Source organism: Vulpes lagopus, chromosome 6, assembly GCF_018345385.1.
Source record: "Vulpes lagopus strain Blue_001 chromosome 6, ASM1834538v1, whole genome shotgun sequence".
NCBI classification, from domain to species: Eukaryota; Metazoa; Chordata; class Mammalia; order Carnivora; family Canidae; genus Vulpes; species Vulpes lagopus.
In genome coordinates, this window is record NC_054829.1 from 3,203,317 (window position 1) to 3,220,662 (window position 17,346).

Here is a 17,346-nt window from a genome sequence, read left to right on the forward strand (position 1 = left end):
AAAGAAAGTCATTCCATACAAATACTAACAAAATAAACTGATTTCCAATCCTCAAAACAGAATTTTGGATAAAATAAGATACAATCAAGAGTACATATACCAGCACAAAAACAATTCACAAAGACTCCCAATTCTAAATGTAATATAAACCAAAAAATGATAGAGAAATTGCCAAGTCCCCAGAATAATGAGATACTTATCACAACTAACAGAAACTGATAAATAACGCAGTTAAAATATTGTAAAGAGAGGAACGGCATTAAAAACTTGAACAAACATGCACACAGTTACATCACCTTAAGCCTCACAGAAAATATGTGCAGAATTCAGAGGAAGGACAGAGGGAGAGAATCTTCAAGCAGACTCCCCACTGAGCATAGAGCCCAATGCAGCTCCATCTCAGGACCCTGAGATCACGACCTGAGGTGAAACAAGAGTCAGATGCTTAAGTGATAGAGCCACCCAAGCAACCCAAGAATATACCTTCTTTTAAAAACATATGGAACATGCTAAATGGATCACAAAGGAAGGCCTCATCACATTTCAAATAGCTAATATCAAAAAAGCATATTCTTTGACCATACAATGAAAGCAAATTGATCAATAACAAAATTAAACACCATGAATAGAAACTAAAAACACGTCCGCTTAGAAATTAAAGTGTGAGGGAATAAAAATAAAAATAATGAAATATTTAGATTGGTTTTTTTTAAGATTTTATTTATTTATTCATGAGAGACACAGAGAGAGAGACAGAGACAGAGAGAGACAGAGGCGGAGGGAGAAGCAGGCTCCATGCAGGGAGCCTGACGTGGGACTCGATCCCGGGTCTCCAGGATCACGCCCTGGGCTGAAGGTGGCACTAAACCACTGAGCCACCCGGGCTGCCCAAAATATTTAGATTTTAATAACAGTAGTATGTATTACCACATATCTAACATATAAAAACTGCTAAAAAAATAACTGCTAAATTCTACAGCTTTGAACACATCATAAAAAAGAGGGGGAGCGAAAACCTAGAAAGGAAATAAAGATTACAACATATTAAGAAACAGAAAACAAACAGTAGCTGATTCTTTGAAACAACATTTTAACTGAGGAGCTCTTGCAAGTCTACTCAGGAAGGAAGAATGAGAAAGGGAAGCCCAGCTGGTGACTGAGTCCACCAGCTGCCAAGGAGCCCCAAGCTGGCCACGGCTCTGCAGAGGAGGGGATGGGCATCATCCAACCCGGTGATGCCCATATCCACCATTGCAGACAGATGGTCCAGACAGCAAAAGGCAACAGGAGAAGGAGCCGGCCAAAGTCACCATCAAGAAGGAAGATCTAGAGCTGACAGTGACAGAGGTGCACATGCAGTGTACATTTTAAAAGCCATCACAACTAGATTCATGTGTCCAAAGGAAGACCCACTGGGTTAATCTACTGCAATAAATACTTTTTCCTTTGGGGATTGGGGGGGGCATAACCAAACAATATTAGAAAACAGACTTTCTATGAAAGGGAAACAGCACATCAGAGAAACTGATGTGAAAACAGAGACTTACAATAGGAGTGAGAAAGGAAATGGGAACAGGGCCCAGTTCAAGATGAGGTGGGGTAGAAGGAAGCAGCAAAGGCAAGGAAGTACTACTGAATGGCCGGAGAGGGGTGGGCCAGAAAGGTAGAGTCGAAACTAAAGTGTCATGACCAGGAGTGTTTCAAAGAAAAGCCAATGATCAGTTGTGCTAATGCTGCTGAAGAGAGGGCAAGGAAGCTACAGGACCCATGGTATCTATAGATTTGGCAGCAGGAAGTTGAGTATCCTAGAGAAATTAGAAGGGTGGGAACCAAGGTCACATTGGAGCAGAAGGACAATTTTCCATCTGAATTAGTCATTTTGGAGCTGAAGCCGATTCAGCTGCTGCTGAGATCCAGAGCATCACTATGGGAATCAGTGCCAGAGGTGGACTAGAGGAGGCCGATGGGGGTGGACGTGGTAGCCAAGGTACCTCTAGTGTCTTGTGGTGGACATAAAACCACCCAAGATGATAGCAGGCCTGGAGTGGAAAGGAAGGCTGTGAGGGGAGTCCCGAAGTCAATGAACAGAGGTGACCGTAAGTCAGTATGGGCCATAAGGAAGAGAGAAAAGCGGATGGTCTAAAAGGGTAGAGGCTCCAAAGGAACCCCAGGAGGAGTGGCCATGGATCTACACCTAGTCAGTGCTGCACTTGAAGTACAGCAGTCAGGACTCTTTCCAGCTCTACCTGCTTCTCACTTTCTGAGCAATCGGGGAAATGCAAACTGCTGCCCTGTCAAGGAAAGCCCTAAGCATAATACCCACCATTTTTTTTAATTAGCTGAGCTAATGCTGCCCTCAGTCTTGATAGCTACATGCACCCCTACTCCAAAATCCAGAGGAAAGAAAAGTGCAATGTCAGGAGTTGTGCAGTTCCTATAATTAAGCAGGAAGAAGCAAAAGGGACTGGAAGGAACAGTATGAGCAATTTTGTCTAGGACACAGGACAAGGAAGATGTAGCTTCCAAACCAAGCTAGCTCCAGATGATCAAGACACTAACCACGGTTTCCTCCTAGGTTAGCCCAGAAGAAAAGCACAAGATTAGAGGCTGTGGCTAATTTCTAAGAGCCTCTCAATGAAAGCAAAAGGGGCTGGCAACCCTGCCTCTGTGAGCTTTGGTTACTAACAGCGACCATATTTGGCTTGTGACAGGAATTTTGAAAGATCATCTAATTTACTCAAGCAAATCCTTACAGGACTATAATCTCAACCAACTAGTTCCTTTAAAATGGACACAATGTGCCCATTATGTATAGGCACTGTGATGTGGATGAATAAGATGGTTTCTGCCCTCAAGATTTCAGTCTAGTGGGGGAGACAGATTCAAACAAAAAATTCCAAATTGTGTGAAAAAGTGGGAGGAGATTCATAGTAGTCAAATAGCAGGAGCAAAAGAAGGAAGGTTTCTAAACCATGCATGAGTACAGAGCACCCCAAGTGGTCCTTCAGCTACGGTGTGCTGTCTTCCCTTTCTTACCAATACATCTTACCATGAACTCAAGGGAAAAACTGTTACTTGTGGGTTGCTAATACCTAAGCCAGCATAAGACCCTCAATGTAGTTTCCATCTCTTGGCTGACTACCCAGTATCTACATATAGATTTATTCTCCTATCTGCTATCTACTCACACTGCAGCCCTAGAGGGGGCTCCAGGGCAATGAGGGTATTAGGTAATCTCATCTCCTTGTTGAAGGTCACAGGAGTGGGCTGGTAATCCAATACAGGGCAACAGGTCAAAGAAAAAGGTTTGCTGGGGGCTTCAATAAAACAATCTTTCTTATTCTTCTGAGAAAATGTCTAGAAGTGCTGTTCACTCTCGTCCTGTATACTAGCTCTAATTCTGGACCATGCGTCACACAAATGTAAAGCCTAGATCGCTACCACCATTTTGCTCCTCAGGCCAGGCTGACATAAGGCAAAATCAAGTAGATCTCAGCAAAATTGAGCTGGTGCCTCAATCAAACCATGCCTAAAGCCCACTTTACCTGTGGAATATTCACCGACATAAGCCACTAGTTTGAGTTGGGTTTCCTCTTTCTTGCAAACCAAAACATCCCTAACATTATAATATATATGAAGTACACCAAATTGTAAAAACTAGTGAATCACCATCCACCACCTCCTTTTATAGCACCTTTCAATCAATGTTCACCTCTTACTCCTAGAAGTCCTTCTTAAACCTGTCCAAATATTAAAATGTAAATTTTTTCCCTCTTCTTTAAATCTTGGAGAACGACAACTAGGTAATAACCTAAATAATAAAACCATAGCTCTAATTTATCCAGAAAATTTTATTTTAAAAATTTACAAATTTATAAATTTAACTACAAAAATATGAAAATTATTCAAGGCAAAAACAAATACACACGCACACCCCTAAGCAAAGTTACAAGACATATGACAAATGAAAGAAAAAAATCTGTAATTCATATCACAAAAGGCTGATCTCCCCACTACATAACTCCTTTAAAAAAAAAAAAATCAAAGATATCCAACAATCCAACACAAAAATGGGCAAGAGATATGAAACAGACATTTCATAGAAAAAAAATATATTCCATTCTTATATATACAAAGATGCTCAACTGCTCTCATCACAAGGGAAAAACAAAAAAAATTAATTTCTCACCTATCAGATCAAATGCAAATTTGACAACATGCTCTGCCAGTGAGGCTGTGGTGAAAACAGGTACTCTCACGTGTGAGTACAGAATAGTACAATTCCTCCCTATGAAGGGTAATTTGAATGATATTTATCAAATATACACACACACACACACACACACACACACACACATTAACCCTCTGACCCAGAAGTAACCTCTTCTGGAAACATATCCTGTAAGTCTACCTGCTTCCGTACAAAATAATATACATGCAAAGTTATTTACTGCAGCATTATCTGTAATATAAAAAGAAATTAACAATCAAGAACCACCTGGTTAAATGTGACACATATATTTACATCGTGGAGTATCAAACAATTATAAAAATGAAGACGCTCTCTACTTAGTAATATGGTAAGATCTCCAATATATATCATTAAGCAGAAAAAAAACGAGATGCAAAATACCATACATAGTATGCTTATTCAACTTCTTCTCAGCTCAAATGTTATCTTATTCTTACAGCAACAGAAGGATGAGTCAAAAACAAATAAAATGATTATAAGGAGAGGAAGGAAACTCTGCAGGGAGGAGAGAAATGTAAGCTAAACCTCTGTGAACAGAACCTTGTTTTATAATTCTGATGTTGGATGCACATAAATGTTTTATATAATGAAAACACAAAATTAAATTTATTTCCTAATAGACTTATTGAAGTATAAGTCTGTATAAGTAATTGCTATACAAGGAAGTGCACATATTAAATGTGTATAGCTTGATGAGTTGGGACATAGGCAAACACCCATGATACTATCACCATAACCAAGGTAAAAGACATACCCAGCACCTCCAAAAGTCTCCTTATGTCCCTTTATTTTTTTGTTTTTGTGGTAAGAACACTTAACCCTCTTAACATTCTGAAGTGCACAATACCATGTTGTTAACTACAGGCACTATGCTGCACAGATCTCTAGAATTTATTCATCTAGCATAACTGAAACTTACACAAAATTAAATTTAAAAACAATCCCTCATGTTCTAAAACTGGATCATGGTAACAGTTGTGCAACTTGGTAAGTTTGCTAAAAATCATTGAATTATACACTTAAAATAGACAGCAGGAAGGTGCAATAATTTTGCTGGAATTAAGTCTGAAGAGGCAGTGAAAGAACTAAAGAAAGCTAGTGAAGACCAAAGCCTGTCCAACTTCAGTGAGCACCCAAACCACCTGGACACCCTTAGAACGCAGATTTTGATTCAGGAGGCTGGGAATGAGGCCTAATTCTGTACTTCCCACAAGTTCCCACGTGATGACACTGATGGCACAAATCTGTGCACCAAACTGTGAGGATCCAGACAACCTAGAGGAGCTTTGCTCTGCGAAGTAGCTAAGAAACTGGAGCAGTGGCTGTCGGTAGCAAAGGACGGGTAACAAGTTGGTGGGGGCCAAAGGGAGCTTTTTCTTCCCTTTTGCCGTAGGTTTCAACTGAGCCAGGGTTAGAACTGAAAATGAGTACAAAGGGGTTGGTTAAGGACTAATCACAGCATTTAGAATGCTAAAAAGAGCGGCAGTATAGCAGGAGCCAAAATCATTGAAAAATGAAGGGAAGCGATGAGGGTCCAACAGGGATGGTGCTGATACAATGTGATGACCTGAGTCCTGAAAGAGGACAATATGCTAGGAGGAGTCCTACAGGAGGACAATATACTAACGTAGTACATTACCTCAGAAATAGTACCAAAAGAAAGAAAATACATTTAAAAAAATCATTTTAAAAACCACACTAAGAGTTCTGGAAGCTAGGATATAGCCAACATTAAACATGAAAGAAGATAATCTTGCTCTCCCTAATCAAGCCTTGCTAAGCTTCAATCCTCACAGTGACCCCTGGAGGAGCCATGTCACATCCTCAGGCCTCTGGCCTCTAGCTGTCTTGGTTTAGAACCCCTTCCCTCTTCAGCCCAACAACCCATCAGAAATCAGTTCAAATGTCAACTTGCTAAAACCTCTCTAAGTTCTCGCTGCAACTGAGGCAAACATCACACTGTAACATCGTATTGTAATCATCTATGATCTGAAAACCAGAGAAACACTTTTACAAGAGTCAATTTTGTAAATACTTCTTGTATTCCTCCCTCTAGTTAGTGGCAGCAAGAGCAAAGGAATGATCCAGAAGAAAAAGAAAAGCAACACAAGACATGTTCAACTTAGAATTCTAGATAATCAGCTACTGAGTCAAAAACACCCACAAGTACCACAGAGGCCTCTTCGTGGAGCTAGAAGTGTCACTTAACAGGACAGGAGAGAACTGTCACTCTTACGTTCAATCACACATAACAGCAGGTAAGGTAAGCCAAGATTATCAAAATCAGGGTGCTTAAGCTTTCTGTGCCATGGACTCCTTCTCACAAGGATGTTTTTAAATACAAAAGATTACAAAGGAAATCAATCATTAAAGTAGCTACTAAAATTTAGGATCTCTAAAAGTTTCTTTCCCACTGAACGAAAAGCTCTAGTGCAGATCCACTAACTACTGCAATTTTAAAGTAGCGATGAGTGTAAATGGCATCTGATACATCCACAACAACCATAATGTGATATGCAAACACCTGTGATTTTCACTGGTGATAAAGTCACAAGCCTGTCACTATTGTGATTTGTTGCCTAGATCCATAATTGGGAGGACATGTTGGAATGCAGTTAGAGTTTTTTCCCATCTAGGTTGACATATCCCCTAAACTCTATTCAGATTAAGCAGCACTATTAAGTGAATATTGTCTAAAATAAGACGCCATCTGCACATCTCACCACTACTTACTTGTCCACCCCACCATCAGATTGTAGGCACTTTAGGCCAGGGACTATGCCTTATTTGTCTTTGGGTCTACCATAAATGTTAGCTCAATGAATTAGTCATTTATTATTCCACTGGACTGTGAACTCCTTGATGGCAGATTCTGTCTCAACAACAACACAGAGCAACCCCTCAATAAATCTGATACAATGAATGCATATGTGAATATCTTATCTTCTGGGTTGGAGATAATCCTCTGAAGGTCAGAGATCATGTCTCATACTTCTTTGATTTCCCATAGTCTAGTATACTGCTTTTCACGTAAAACCACTCAAATATTTATTAAATGAGACATTAAGACGAGACAGAGCCTCTGAAATGAAGATCAAAGTAAGTAAAGAGAATGAGCCCATGTACCAGTTCTGTTGTACCAGGAAAAAAAAAAATGCATTACAGCAGTGAGGCTGGATGTGAATCAACCAAAGGAAAGACAGATCCAAGCCACAGAGATCATCTATAATGTGGTTACTTGAGAATATGTGAAAAGTATTTCTATTCTTACTTTTAAAATATAAAAATCTTATAAATTCCTTCCTCATTCTTCTTTCTTATAAAGTCTACAAGAAAATTTTCCTACTGGTACAAAACAAGATAAAAGTGTAGCAAAGACTGATTTGGCATGTTTTTAGTACAATATACCCTACTTTTAAAAAATCCATATTACAAAATAGAATTGAGAATGCAAACCATGACTCAATTTACAAATTACCAACTGGCAGAGAAGTTGTGAAGTTGAGAAAAATGCTACAAGGTAAGAGCAACTGCCAACTCAATCAGAAACAAAGATAAAGCATTTCTGAAATTAGAAATATAAAGACAGAAGTTTTTGAATTTATAAAAACATGATCTATACACAGTATTTCATGGCAAATCATGAAATCCAATCCATCACGTGTGAAATCCAATCTAATATCCTTCTCCTTGTAGGCAGAGAAATACTTCTCCACTTCAGCTTTACTCCTTAATTCCACTTGATACTTGCATTGCTTATAACATGTGCACAGCACACACCTTCTACTTTATATTACAATTACCAGTACAAAAATACAAGCCCCTTACAGGCAGAAGTATCTTACTTCACCCTTACATCATCCACAACAGACAGCAGTACCTTGTAAATAAAAGCTCTGTAATAAACACTTCATGAATGAGGATTATTTTATTTTATTTTATTTGAGAGAGAGACAGAGACAGAGAGAGAGAGAGAGAGAGAGAGAATATGAACTGGGGGAGGGGCAGAGGGAGAAGCAGACTCCCCGCTGAGCAAGGAGCGTGACTGGGGCCTCAATCCCAGGACCTTAAAATGAAGGCCTGAGCTGAAAGCCCCCACTTAACAGAGACTGAGCCACCCACAGGTGCCCCACAGGATTATTTTTTAAAGAACAAGACGTATCTTGTGCTTTATTATAAATAACAGATGCCAAATGTTCAGAGAATAAGGTAACTTATCACTGATCTTCCCAGGCAACTTAAAATGTCCTGAAAATGAAGACTAAGAATGTCTACCAATTAAAGTTATTTCTGTTTTTGATGTTTACTCCTAAATAACCACACAGGATATTTCATATTTCTGTACAAACTAACCTCATTGAAATATAAATAAAATAGTTCTCTAAGACCTCAAACACCAGTACAAAAATCTTCACATTTTTATTTATTTTTTTTTAATTTTTATTTATTTTTGATAGTCACACACACAGAGAGAGAGAGAGAGAGAGAGGCAGAGACACAGAGGGAGAAGCAGGCTCCATGCACCGGAAGCCCGACGTGGGATTCGATCCCGGGTCTCCAGGATCGCGCCCTGGGCCAAAGGCAGGCGCCAAACCGCTGCACCACCCAGGGATCCCAAATCTTCACATTTTTAAAACAAGGTTCTTTAGGCATATAGCCAATCTAGTCAGTGATAAAATCCACAATGTTTTGATTCTTGCTCAAGTTTTCTAGCACAATAAATACTTAAATAAAATGAAGTCACTAAATTAACTCAATAATAATAAACATAGGCAACAAGTTTCTTGAGGGCAAAAGGCTTTGTCTATACCCAGCATCTAGAACAGTATCTCTTATCTGGTAAGCATGGCCCTGAAAATATTTGCTAAAACAATGACATTCATGAATATCTCATGGATTTCACAGATATATTGTAGAGCTTATCATTGCTCATATCCATCCATTCTGTCCTTCAAAATTTCATCATCATCCTCCTCTTCAAGGTCAAGAGACCAAGGTATCATATAAAAGTTTCTCTCGCCTGCTCTTAAGTGATGAGGAAGATAAGGCAGATTAGTATACAAGATTTGACAGCCAAATAACTAAGCAATTATCAATATTTCAGAAGACATTAAGTAATGTCTTCTGAATGGAAAAATGTTTCAACTCCACATGTACCCTACTAAATATAGTACAAAATTTCTCAAAGTAAATTTGATATAAAAAATCCTAATCATCCACGCCTCCTTCTAAACTAGAAATGGGGAGCAGAGAGATGTGACAATTACAAATGGAGTCAAAGAAAGAAAAGAAAAACAAAACAACAAAAAAAAACAAATGGAGTCAAAGGTGTGAACAAGACATGACCCTCTCTGGAGAGGTCAGTAGCCAAAACTAGCCTGTGGGAAAAACCTTTGAAAGGCTTCTAGCTCACCCCCCCCCCCCCATGAATTACTCAGTCACCAACAGGTGGTCCTGAAGTCTTTGAGAAAGAGACAGACTACCTTCACATAGAACACTCATTCTCTCCCAAGTCAACCCATTGCACTCCTGGATAAACTCTGGCTCTGAAAATATTTTAGCTGTTATTATATGACTCTTCTTCTGGCCCCAGCTTCATGTCAACATAGTGAGTACGAAGCTTTTTCTAGTAAAAAGACCTAGAATCACAAGTTCCACTTGCTTTCACAACACACCCTACTCCTCAATTCCCACTGAGTAGGCAATGAATACAAGACATGAAGACATCTTCCCAATAGAAAGATGGATGTATTTTCATTAAAAAACTTGAGCACAGACTCCCACAACCTTAAGAGTTGAAAAGGCCTTGGAAGCCATCTAATTCTACGCCCCTTCTTCCTCCCCCCTGCCCCCACCATTGTAGGAATTGCTCCAATAACATCTCTGGGCAACACATTTGTGCCCCAGAATCTTAAGATGGGAGGGGGGGGGGGAAGTAGCCTCTTTGATTTGAATGTTAAGTAATTCTGAGTGTAGTTTTTAAAAGTTGTCTATTAGAACACAGATTTGAGGGCAGCCTCCATGGCTCAGCAGTTTAGCACCCCATTCAGCCCAGGACATGGTCCTGGAGACACGGGATCGAGTCCCTGCGTGGAGCCTGCTTCTCCCTCTACCTGTGTCTCTACCTCTCTCTGTGTGTCTCTCATGAATAAATATATAAAATCTTTAAAAAATAAAAATAAATTTAAAAAAAAACATAAATCTTGATAGGTAATATGGTGTGGCAGAAATAGATTAAAAGTAACGTGTCAGGGATCCCTGGGTGGCGCAGCGGTTTGGCGCCTGCCTTTGGCCCGGGGCGCAATCCTGGAGACCCGGGATCGAATCCCACATCGGGCTCCCGGTGCATGGAGCCTGCTTCTCCCTCTGCCTGTGTCTCTGCTTCTCTCTCTCTCACTGTGTGCCTATCATAAATAAATAAAATTAAAAAAAAAAAAAAAAAGTAACGTGTCATTTGGTTACTTTCCACTACTTCATGGTCTCTTGCTACACAATTTCCCAGTTGTAAGAAAGCTAAATTTGTTACCTACTAACAATAATTTTAAAATGTCTTTACAAATGGGATGCCTGGGTGGCTCAGTGGTTGAGCAGCTGCCTTTGGCTCAGGGCATAGGATCGAGTCCCACATGGGGCTCCCTGCATGAAGCCTGCTTCTCCCTCTGTCTGTGTTGCATCTCTGCCACTCTCTCTCTCTCTGTGTCTCTCATAAATAAATAAATAAAATCTTTAAAAAGCAAAATGTCTTTACAAAGATGTGAGCCACTAAAAATATCCATTATTTGGGAGCCCAAAATTAAATAGGTTATTTGGCTTGAAGAGATCTTTTTAAAAGTATGGCATATGGGGTGCCTAGGTGGCTCAGTCCATTAAGCATTCACTCTTGATCTCAATTCAGGTCTTGATCTCAGGGTTGTGAGTTGAAGCTCTGTGATGAGCTCCATGCCCAGCATGGAGCCTACTTTAATTAATTAATTAATTAATTAAGAGTATGGTATAGATGGACACTGATGCTTTACCCATTCATTCACCCAACAAATAAATAGTAAAGGGCCTACCTCATGCCAGACACTCTGCTGGGTGCTAGGAAAACAGTGAAAGCAGAAAACACATGGTCCCTCTTCTAAGCAATCTTTGTTTATAGAAGAGACAGATTATCACCCAGAGAATTACAAATTGAGAAATGTGCTAGAAAAGCAAAGTTCAGGATGTTATGAGAATATGAAGGAAAATTGATCTAGCCTTGGAATTCAAAGCAGGATATGCTATGGAAGTGACATTTAAGCTGAGATCCGAATGGTGGCCATTCACATTTATATAAAAACATCTCATAAAATGAAAGCACTGGTCCAATAAACCCAGCTACCTTTGGCATCTTTATCCCAAAACAACCTCTTTTTAAAAAAAAGGAAGGCCAAGTATTCTATAAGAAGGTTTAAAGGCTAAGAATTGATAAGTTCTTTGGAGAGAGGGATAGGGTCATACTCTACTGTAGATACCCCACCTTGTATAATTATTAGCATTATAGTCACTCAAATATTTGCTGAAATGATTAACAAATCAATGCTCATATGGGACCCATGGGTGGCTCAGCAGTTGGGTGCCTGCCTAGTTGGGTGCCTGCCTTCGGCCCAGGTCGTAATCCCAGGATCTGGGATCAGGTCCCACCCACATCAGGCTCCCTGTGAGGAGCCTGCTTCTCCCTCTGTCTATGTCTCTGCCTCTCTCTCTCTCTCTCTCTCTCTCATGAATAAATAAATAAATCTTTTTAAATAAATAAATAAATACTCAGATTATCTTCAGGTAAGCAAAATAAATTCACAAAACTACATGTCCTTACACAAGAAACTCCATCCCGAACTTCAACTGTGAAAAGAAGATGCTTTCTTGTACCTCACAGGATTGCTATCAAGATTCGATGAGATAATATATGGCAAAATGCTGGGGCAGATCTTGAAATGCTTGGAGGATATGGCATCCGTGCGATCAAAAAGCTTGATCAGTCCCTTCTCACTATGACAGCTCTTTAGATTCAGTTGTGCTTCATTTTCCTGACCATGAGAAGAAAAAAAAAAAAAAACTGTAACACAGGTTACTCCTTCTCTAGTCTTGGTTTTCTGGAAAACGGTGAAACTGCAAAACTCAAAAGTCAAGTCCCCTCTAGTTCTAGAAACGGATTTGCACATCTCTTTAAAGGGCCAAGAATACACTCCTTGACTCACATTTGAGACTACCTCCTCATCCACTCCACTCCCCCCATGACTCCATACTTCCCTTCAGGAATGGCAGTACATAGTTCATGACTTAAGTTTTCTGGGACGCCTGGGTGGCTCAGGGGTTGAGCATTTGCCTTTGGCTCAGGGCATGATCCTGGAGTTTCAGGATCGAGTCCTACATCAGGCTTCCTTCAGGAAGCCTGCTTCTCCCTCAGCCTGAGTCTCTCTCTCTCTCTGTGTGTCTCTCATGAATAAATGAATAAAATCTTTAAAAAATAATAAAAATAAAAATAAATGACTTAAGTTTTTCAAAGACTTATTTTTCACTTATTTTACATTTAAATTGAATGTATGCATCTATATTAGACCTTCTGAATAATCCAAATGATTGTTGTAAAACTCTGTATGCCCCAATGAAAAAAAACTAATAAAAACAGTCAAAATGACCAACTGTCAAGAAGAGAGTTATAACTCCTAACCTCAAAAAGTAAATTTCGGTTCTCTGAGTAAGAAAAATTATCTGCTCTATTTTAAAATCAAAAAAGACAGTCTTAAAAACATGCACTTATACTCAAAAATAACAATAAATACATGCAAACTCTTTCATGGAAAACAATTTTTCTAAAAGAATTACAATGGCTAGAAGAGAACTAAAATGTCCACCAGACAATGCTATGTCACTGCATGTAAATGAAATTTTACCAAAAAAAGTTAGTGCTCAAACAAATTATGCAGCTAAAAAGAAATCTACATATTTAAGATTTGTCTTGTTTAAAATAATTTTGGATTGTGGTTCTGAAAAGCTCTCCTTGTTTTAACCTTCGTCAAATAGCATCCCACTAAGAGAACACAACTATGATACTTCCAAGCAAGAGATCTGTTTTATGATGCAAACCAAGGCGACCAGGTCCAGATAAGGTCTGCCACTAGACAATGCTTCAGAAATAACACACTTTCAAAGAAAACTTTCTTATAAAAAAGGTAACGTCGAAACTAGTAACTGCTGATAAATTTAGCTATTCAGCACGTTTAAAATCTTATACGAGTGTTAGTAACTTAAAATTCTAAACTTACTTCCAGAGAAAAAGTTGATCCTTTCAGTCCTCGTATAAATGGCAGGATAGCAGCTTCCCGTTTGACAGTTACTCTTAATGCTTATTTTAACTGTATTTTACACCTACCAAATATTTCAGGCTTTAAAGTTCACTACAGCTATTTTATTAAAAATTACAACGTGAGTACTGCAATGTTCACTTTTTAAAGAGGAGCAGATTGGAATTAAAGAAACTCATCCAAAGTCACCCAACAAGTCAGCGAAAAAGTTGAGAGCAGAACTAAAACTTCAGCTCCTGGACTACTAACTACTTCACACTTTCCCAGTTCCAAAAGAGAGAGGGGGAAAAAAAAAAATGAACCGAAGGGAATTACTTTCAGTAATAACAGCATATCTCAAACACAGTAGAAGGCTTATCACGAACACTCACCAAAAAAAGATGCACCTTGAACAAATGAGACCGCTTGCTACCTCTGGATACTACTGTCCCGTCCTAGTTCTTGAAACCAAGCAAAAACTTACTGCATCTGGATAGATTACATCCTAGAGAATATTTGCTCTTCAATACGGGCAATGTGCTTTCGCACTAACCAAAAAAAAAAAAAAAAAAAAAAAAAAAAAAACACTTGTAAATGAACGTTGCCACCTTTCTCCAGGCTTAGGTACTGTGGGGACACATCAATTCCAAGTCAAAGACCACCTCTGAAAAGTAAGCAGCACTCAAGGAGAACAGAGTTACATAGCCAATAAAGGAAAAGCTCTAATAAGTTGCTTCTTTCGAAGAGATATTTTTAAAGGATGATTACATGCTTCACAGAATTAATGTTAAGTCGCCCGCCAAGAGGAAAAAGAGGGGGAAAAAAAAAAAAAACGATTCTTGTAAAGTAGCTTTTAAGGCATATCCCTCCCTCTTTTGGGACACAGTCTGACTTGTTGGACAAGAATGATCCGGGCACGCTGACACAGAACCCCTATGAACCTGGCTTAGATCACTGAAGAAACATCCCTTCGACCTCCCAACTATATAATAAGTCTTTTCCATTCTGTAAGGGCCAAAATGACCCCTCTTAAGTCTCTCCGGAGAAGGTTCTCCGGCAGAGAAAAGGGACAGCCAGTCCTCCTTCCGAGGTTTCTGGGGGAAAGTGTCAACAGCAGAGAGAGAGGCTCCTAGGAAGTGTCAGTGCGGTAGCAGGTGGAGGAGCCCCCGGTGCCGAGCAGGTCCCTCCTGACCCAGTCCCCAGTCCTCCGCCTCCAGCCGGGATTCCGCCCTGCAGACCTTCCCCAGCCGCCCGGCGCCCCCGTTCCCACCCCGCGGCGAGGCTCCCAAGTCCCCCGGGAGGCCAGGCAGTCTAGGCAGACGCGACGGCCACCCCACCTCTTCCGGGGACTCGCAGGCCCGCTCCCTGGCCGTGCCGGAGCCTGACGGACCCTGCGAGGGGGAAGCAGCCGGCGCCCGGCGGGGCCTCCCGGACCCAGCCCCGCACCCCGCGGGCCCCTCCCACCGCCCCCGCCGCCGCCCCCACCCCTCGAAGCACCACCGTCCTTACTCGCGAATCCCCCTGCCCCCGGAGCACCGCAGCGGAGTTGCCGGCCCACTCCGAAGTACGAGCGACCGCCGCCCCTGCCGGTCACCCCGGCCCCCGCTGTCACCGCCCTGCCCGCGGCCCCCGCCCACGCCGCTGGCGAGCCCCGGTGACGCCCGGGTCGGTACCTTGCGGACCCCCTTGTAGATATAGAAGTAGAGCTCCCGGCCCACATTGAAGCAGAGGCGGTCGCCGTTGCCCGACTGGTCGTTGAGGTTTACGAAGGAGACGCGGACGGGGTTGGATCCCTGCGAGTTGAAGGGCACCCGGTTGGGCCGGCTGTACTCCGAGTGCGGCAGCAGCTTGTACAGACCTTCCCGAGTGGTGAATTGGGTCTTAATCTCGTTCATCTCCTTCCCTCCTCCCTCCGTCGCCATCTTGGAAAGCAGCGTTCATCCTGCCCTAAGTGCCCGGATCACGCCCACCGCGCAGGCGCCGTCCCTTCCCCCCGCCCCCCGCCTCTCCGTCCTGGCCCCGCCCACCCGCGAGGCAGCCCCGCGGAGGCCGGCCGAGGGGCAGGGGCGGGCTTGTTTACGGCCGCACTGCGCAGGCGCGCTCACCTGGCGCGCCCGGCGCGGCTGGGCGTCCGCAGGCCCCGCCCCCGGGCGCGGCCTCGGGGCGGCCCCTGGGCGGTGCAGGTGAGGCTGTCGGCCGCCGCCTCCCCGCCACGCGCCCCGCGCCCCGCCGGTAAGCAGACGCCGCGGCGGGGCTGCGGTCGCGAGCGCGGAGGCGACCTGAGGAGGAGCGGAGGGAGAGGGCCGCACCCCGTACGCGGTGGGCACGTGGGGAGCCCCGGCGCCCTGCCTCCGGGGACGGCGGGGGCTCCCCGAAGCTGGGGGGCCGCTGCCCCGGGCCTCCCGCACGACGCTCGGGGACCCCTCCGCGCCTCCCCAAGCCAGTTTCCGAGAAGGTACCGAGGGCCCTCGGTGCCCGCTTCACGGCGGCGGGGGGGCGGGGGGCGGGGGCGCCCTGGACGCGGGTGCACACGTGGGTCCTGGCGCGCGTCTTTGCAGGTGGGCTCTCTGGCGGCCTGTCGGGCGGAGTAGGTTGTGTTGGCGCTTCCGCTGCTTAAGTGTGTCCTCTCCAGGTGTTGGGAGCAAAGAGGGAGCGTCGGGTCGGGCAGCGGCTTTCGGAACCAGAGACCCAGGGCAAGCTGGAGGCGCTATTCTCATGCGCAGTAGCTTGACCATGAGAGGCCACTGGTGAAAAAGAAAAAGAAAAAGAAAAAACCAGCTCAAGTGGGACCTGCCAGATTCCTACGCAGAGTCGTGTGCACACGCTATGCTAGATCTAGAGGTGGAAGGACAGGCGCCCGCCCGGGTCGAGGATTGGACAGTCACTATCTTATAGCTGGGTTTCCTTGGCAGGTTGCACTTAAAGTAAGAAAGTTTCTAAAGCTTCTAAAGCGACAGAAATTTCATGGGAGAATTACAGGGTGGAGGAAGCCGACGTTTGTTACACCGAGAATGAACTATGTCTTTATTTAAAAAAAAAAAAAAAGAGTTTATTTATTCATGAGAGACGCAGAGACACAGGCAGAGGGAGAAGCAGGCTCCCTGCAGGGAGCCCCGACGTGGGACTGGATCCTGGGTCTCCAGGATCACGCCCTGGGCTGAAGGCAGGTGCTAAACCACTGAGCCACCCGCCTGCCCTGAACTGTTTCTTTAAATTCAAATCATAGCTGGAGGGTCGCAAAATTAGTAGATGGAGGTAGAGGAGCCTGAATCACAAACATCCTATGTAGTACAAGGCAAGTAGGTACTGCCAATGACGTAACAATGCCTTTGACACCAACATCCTGTATCCGTTGTTCGCGTTGGCAAAAAAAAACACTAGAGCAAAGTCCTGTTTAATTAATAGACCCCTAAAATAGCTACAGTTTTTGGTTGTAATTGTTTTTATGTTCTCTGCCTTTCTCTAAAAGTCAAATAGATATCAAAAGTCTTAAAATGCCAGGATGTGTGCTGCGGTCACCATGGACTTATTCCAATTTCCTCTGTTATTTTACATTGAAAATACATATTTATAATGAGACCCTTGAGGGATAGTGACGTCTGGAATCCTCTAAAAATAATTCAGGTGTGGGCACCTGGGTGGCTCAGTTGGTTAAGTGTCTGCCTTCCGCTCAGGTCATGATCTCAGGGATTCTGGCATGGAGCCCTTTCTTGGGTTCCCTGCTGAGTGAGGAGTCAGCTTCTCCCTCTCCCACCCTTACCCCCACTCTCGCTCTCACTCATGTCTTTC

The 17,346-nt window shown here is 42.9% G+C and overlaps 1 protein-coding gene across 12 annotated transcripts in view; it reads right to left on the bottom strand.

The window, feature by feature from the left end:
* The window catches only part of WDR20 (WD repeat domain 20), a 62,669-nt gene extending 47,142 nt beyond the window's left edge, over positions 1 to 15,527 (bottom strand). For 4 of the 12 annotated variants that reach the window (XM_041758419.1, XM_041758417.1, XM_041758413.1 and 1 more), the window contains exon 1: positions 15,231 to 15,525. In XM_041758419.1, the coding sequence (XP_041614353.1) occupies positions 15,231 to 15,479 (249 nt within the window). In that variant the 5' untranslated portion in view covers positions 15,480 to 15,525. Of the gene's footprint in view, positions 1 to 12,076; positions 12,301 to 15,230 lie in introns of those variants that run through there. The other 8 variants (XR_005988363.1, XM_041758425.1, XM_041758422.1 and 5 more) reach the window with 4 other exon arrangements.
* Positions 15,528 to 17,346: the final 1,819 nt, after the last annotated feature.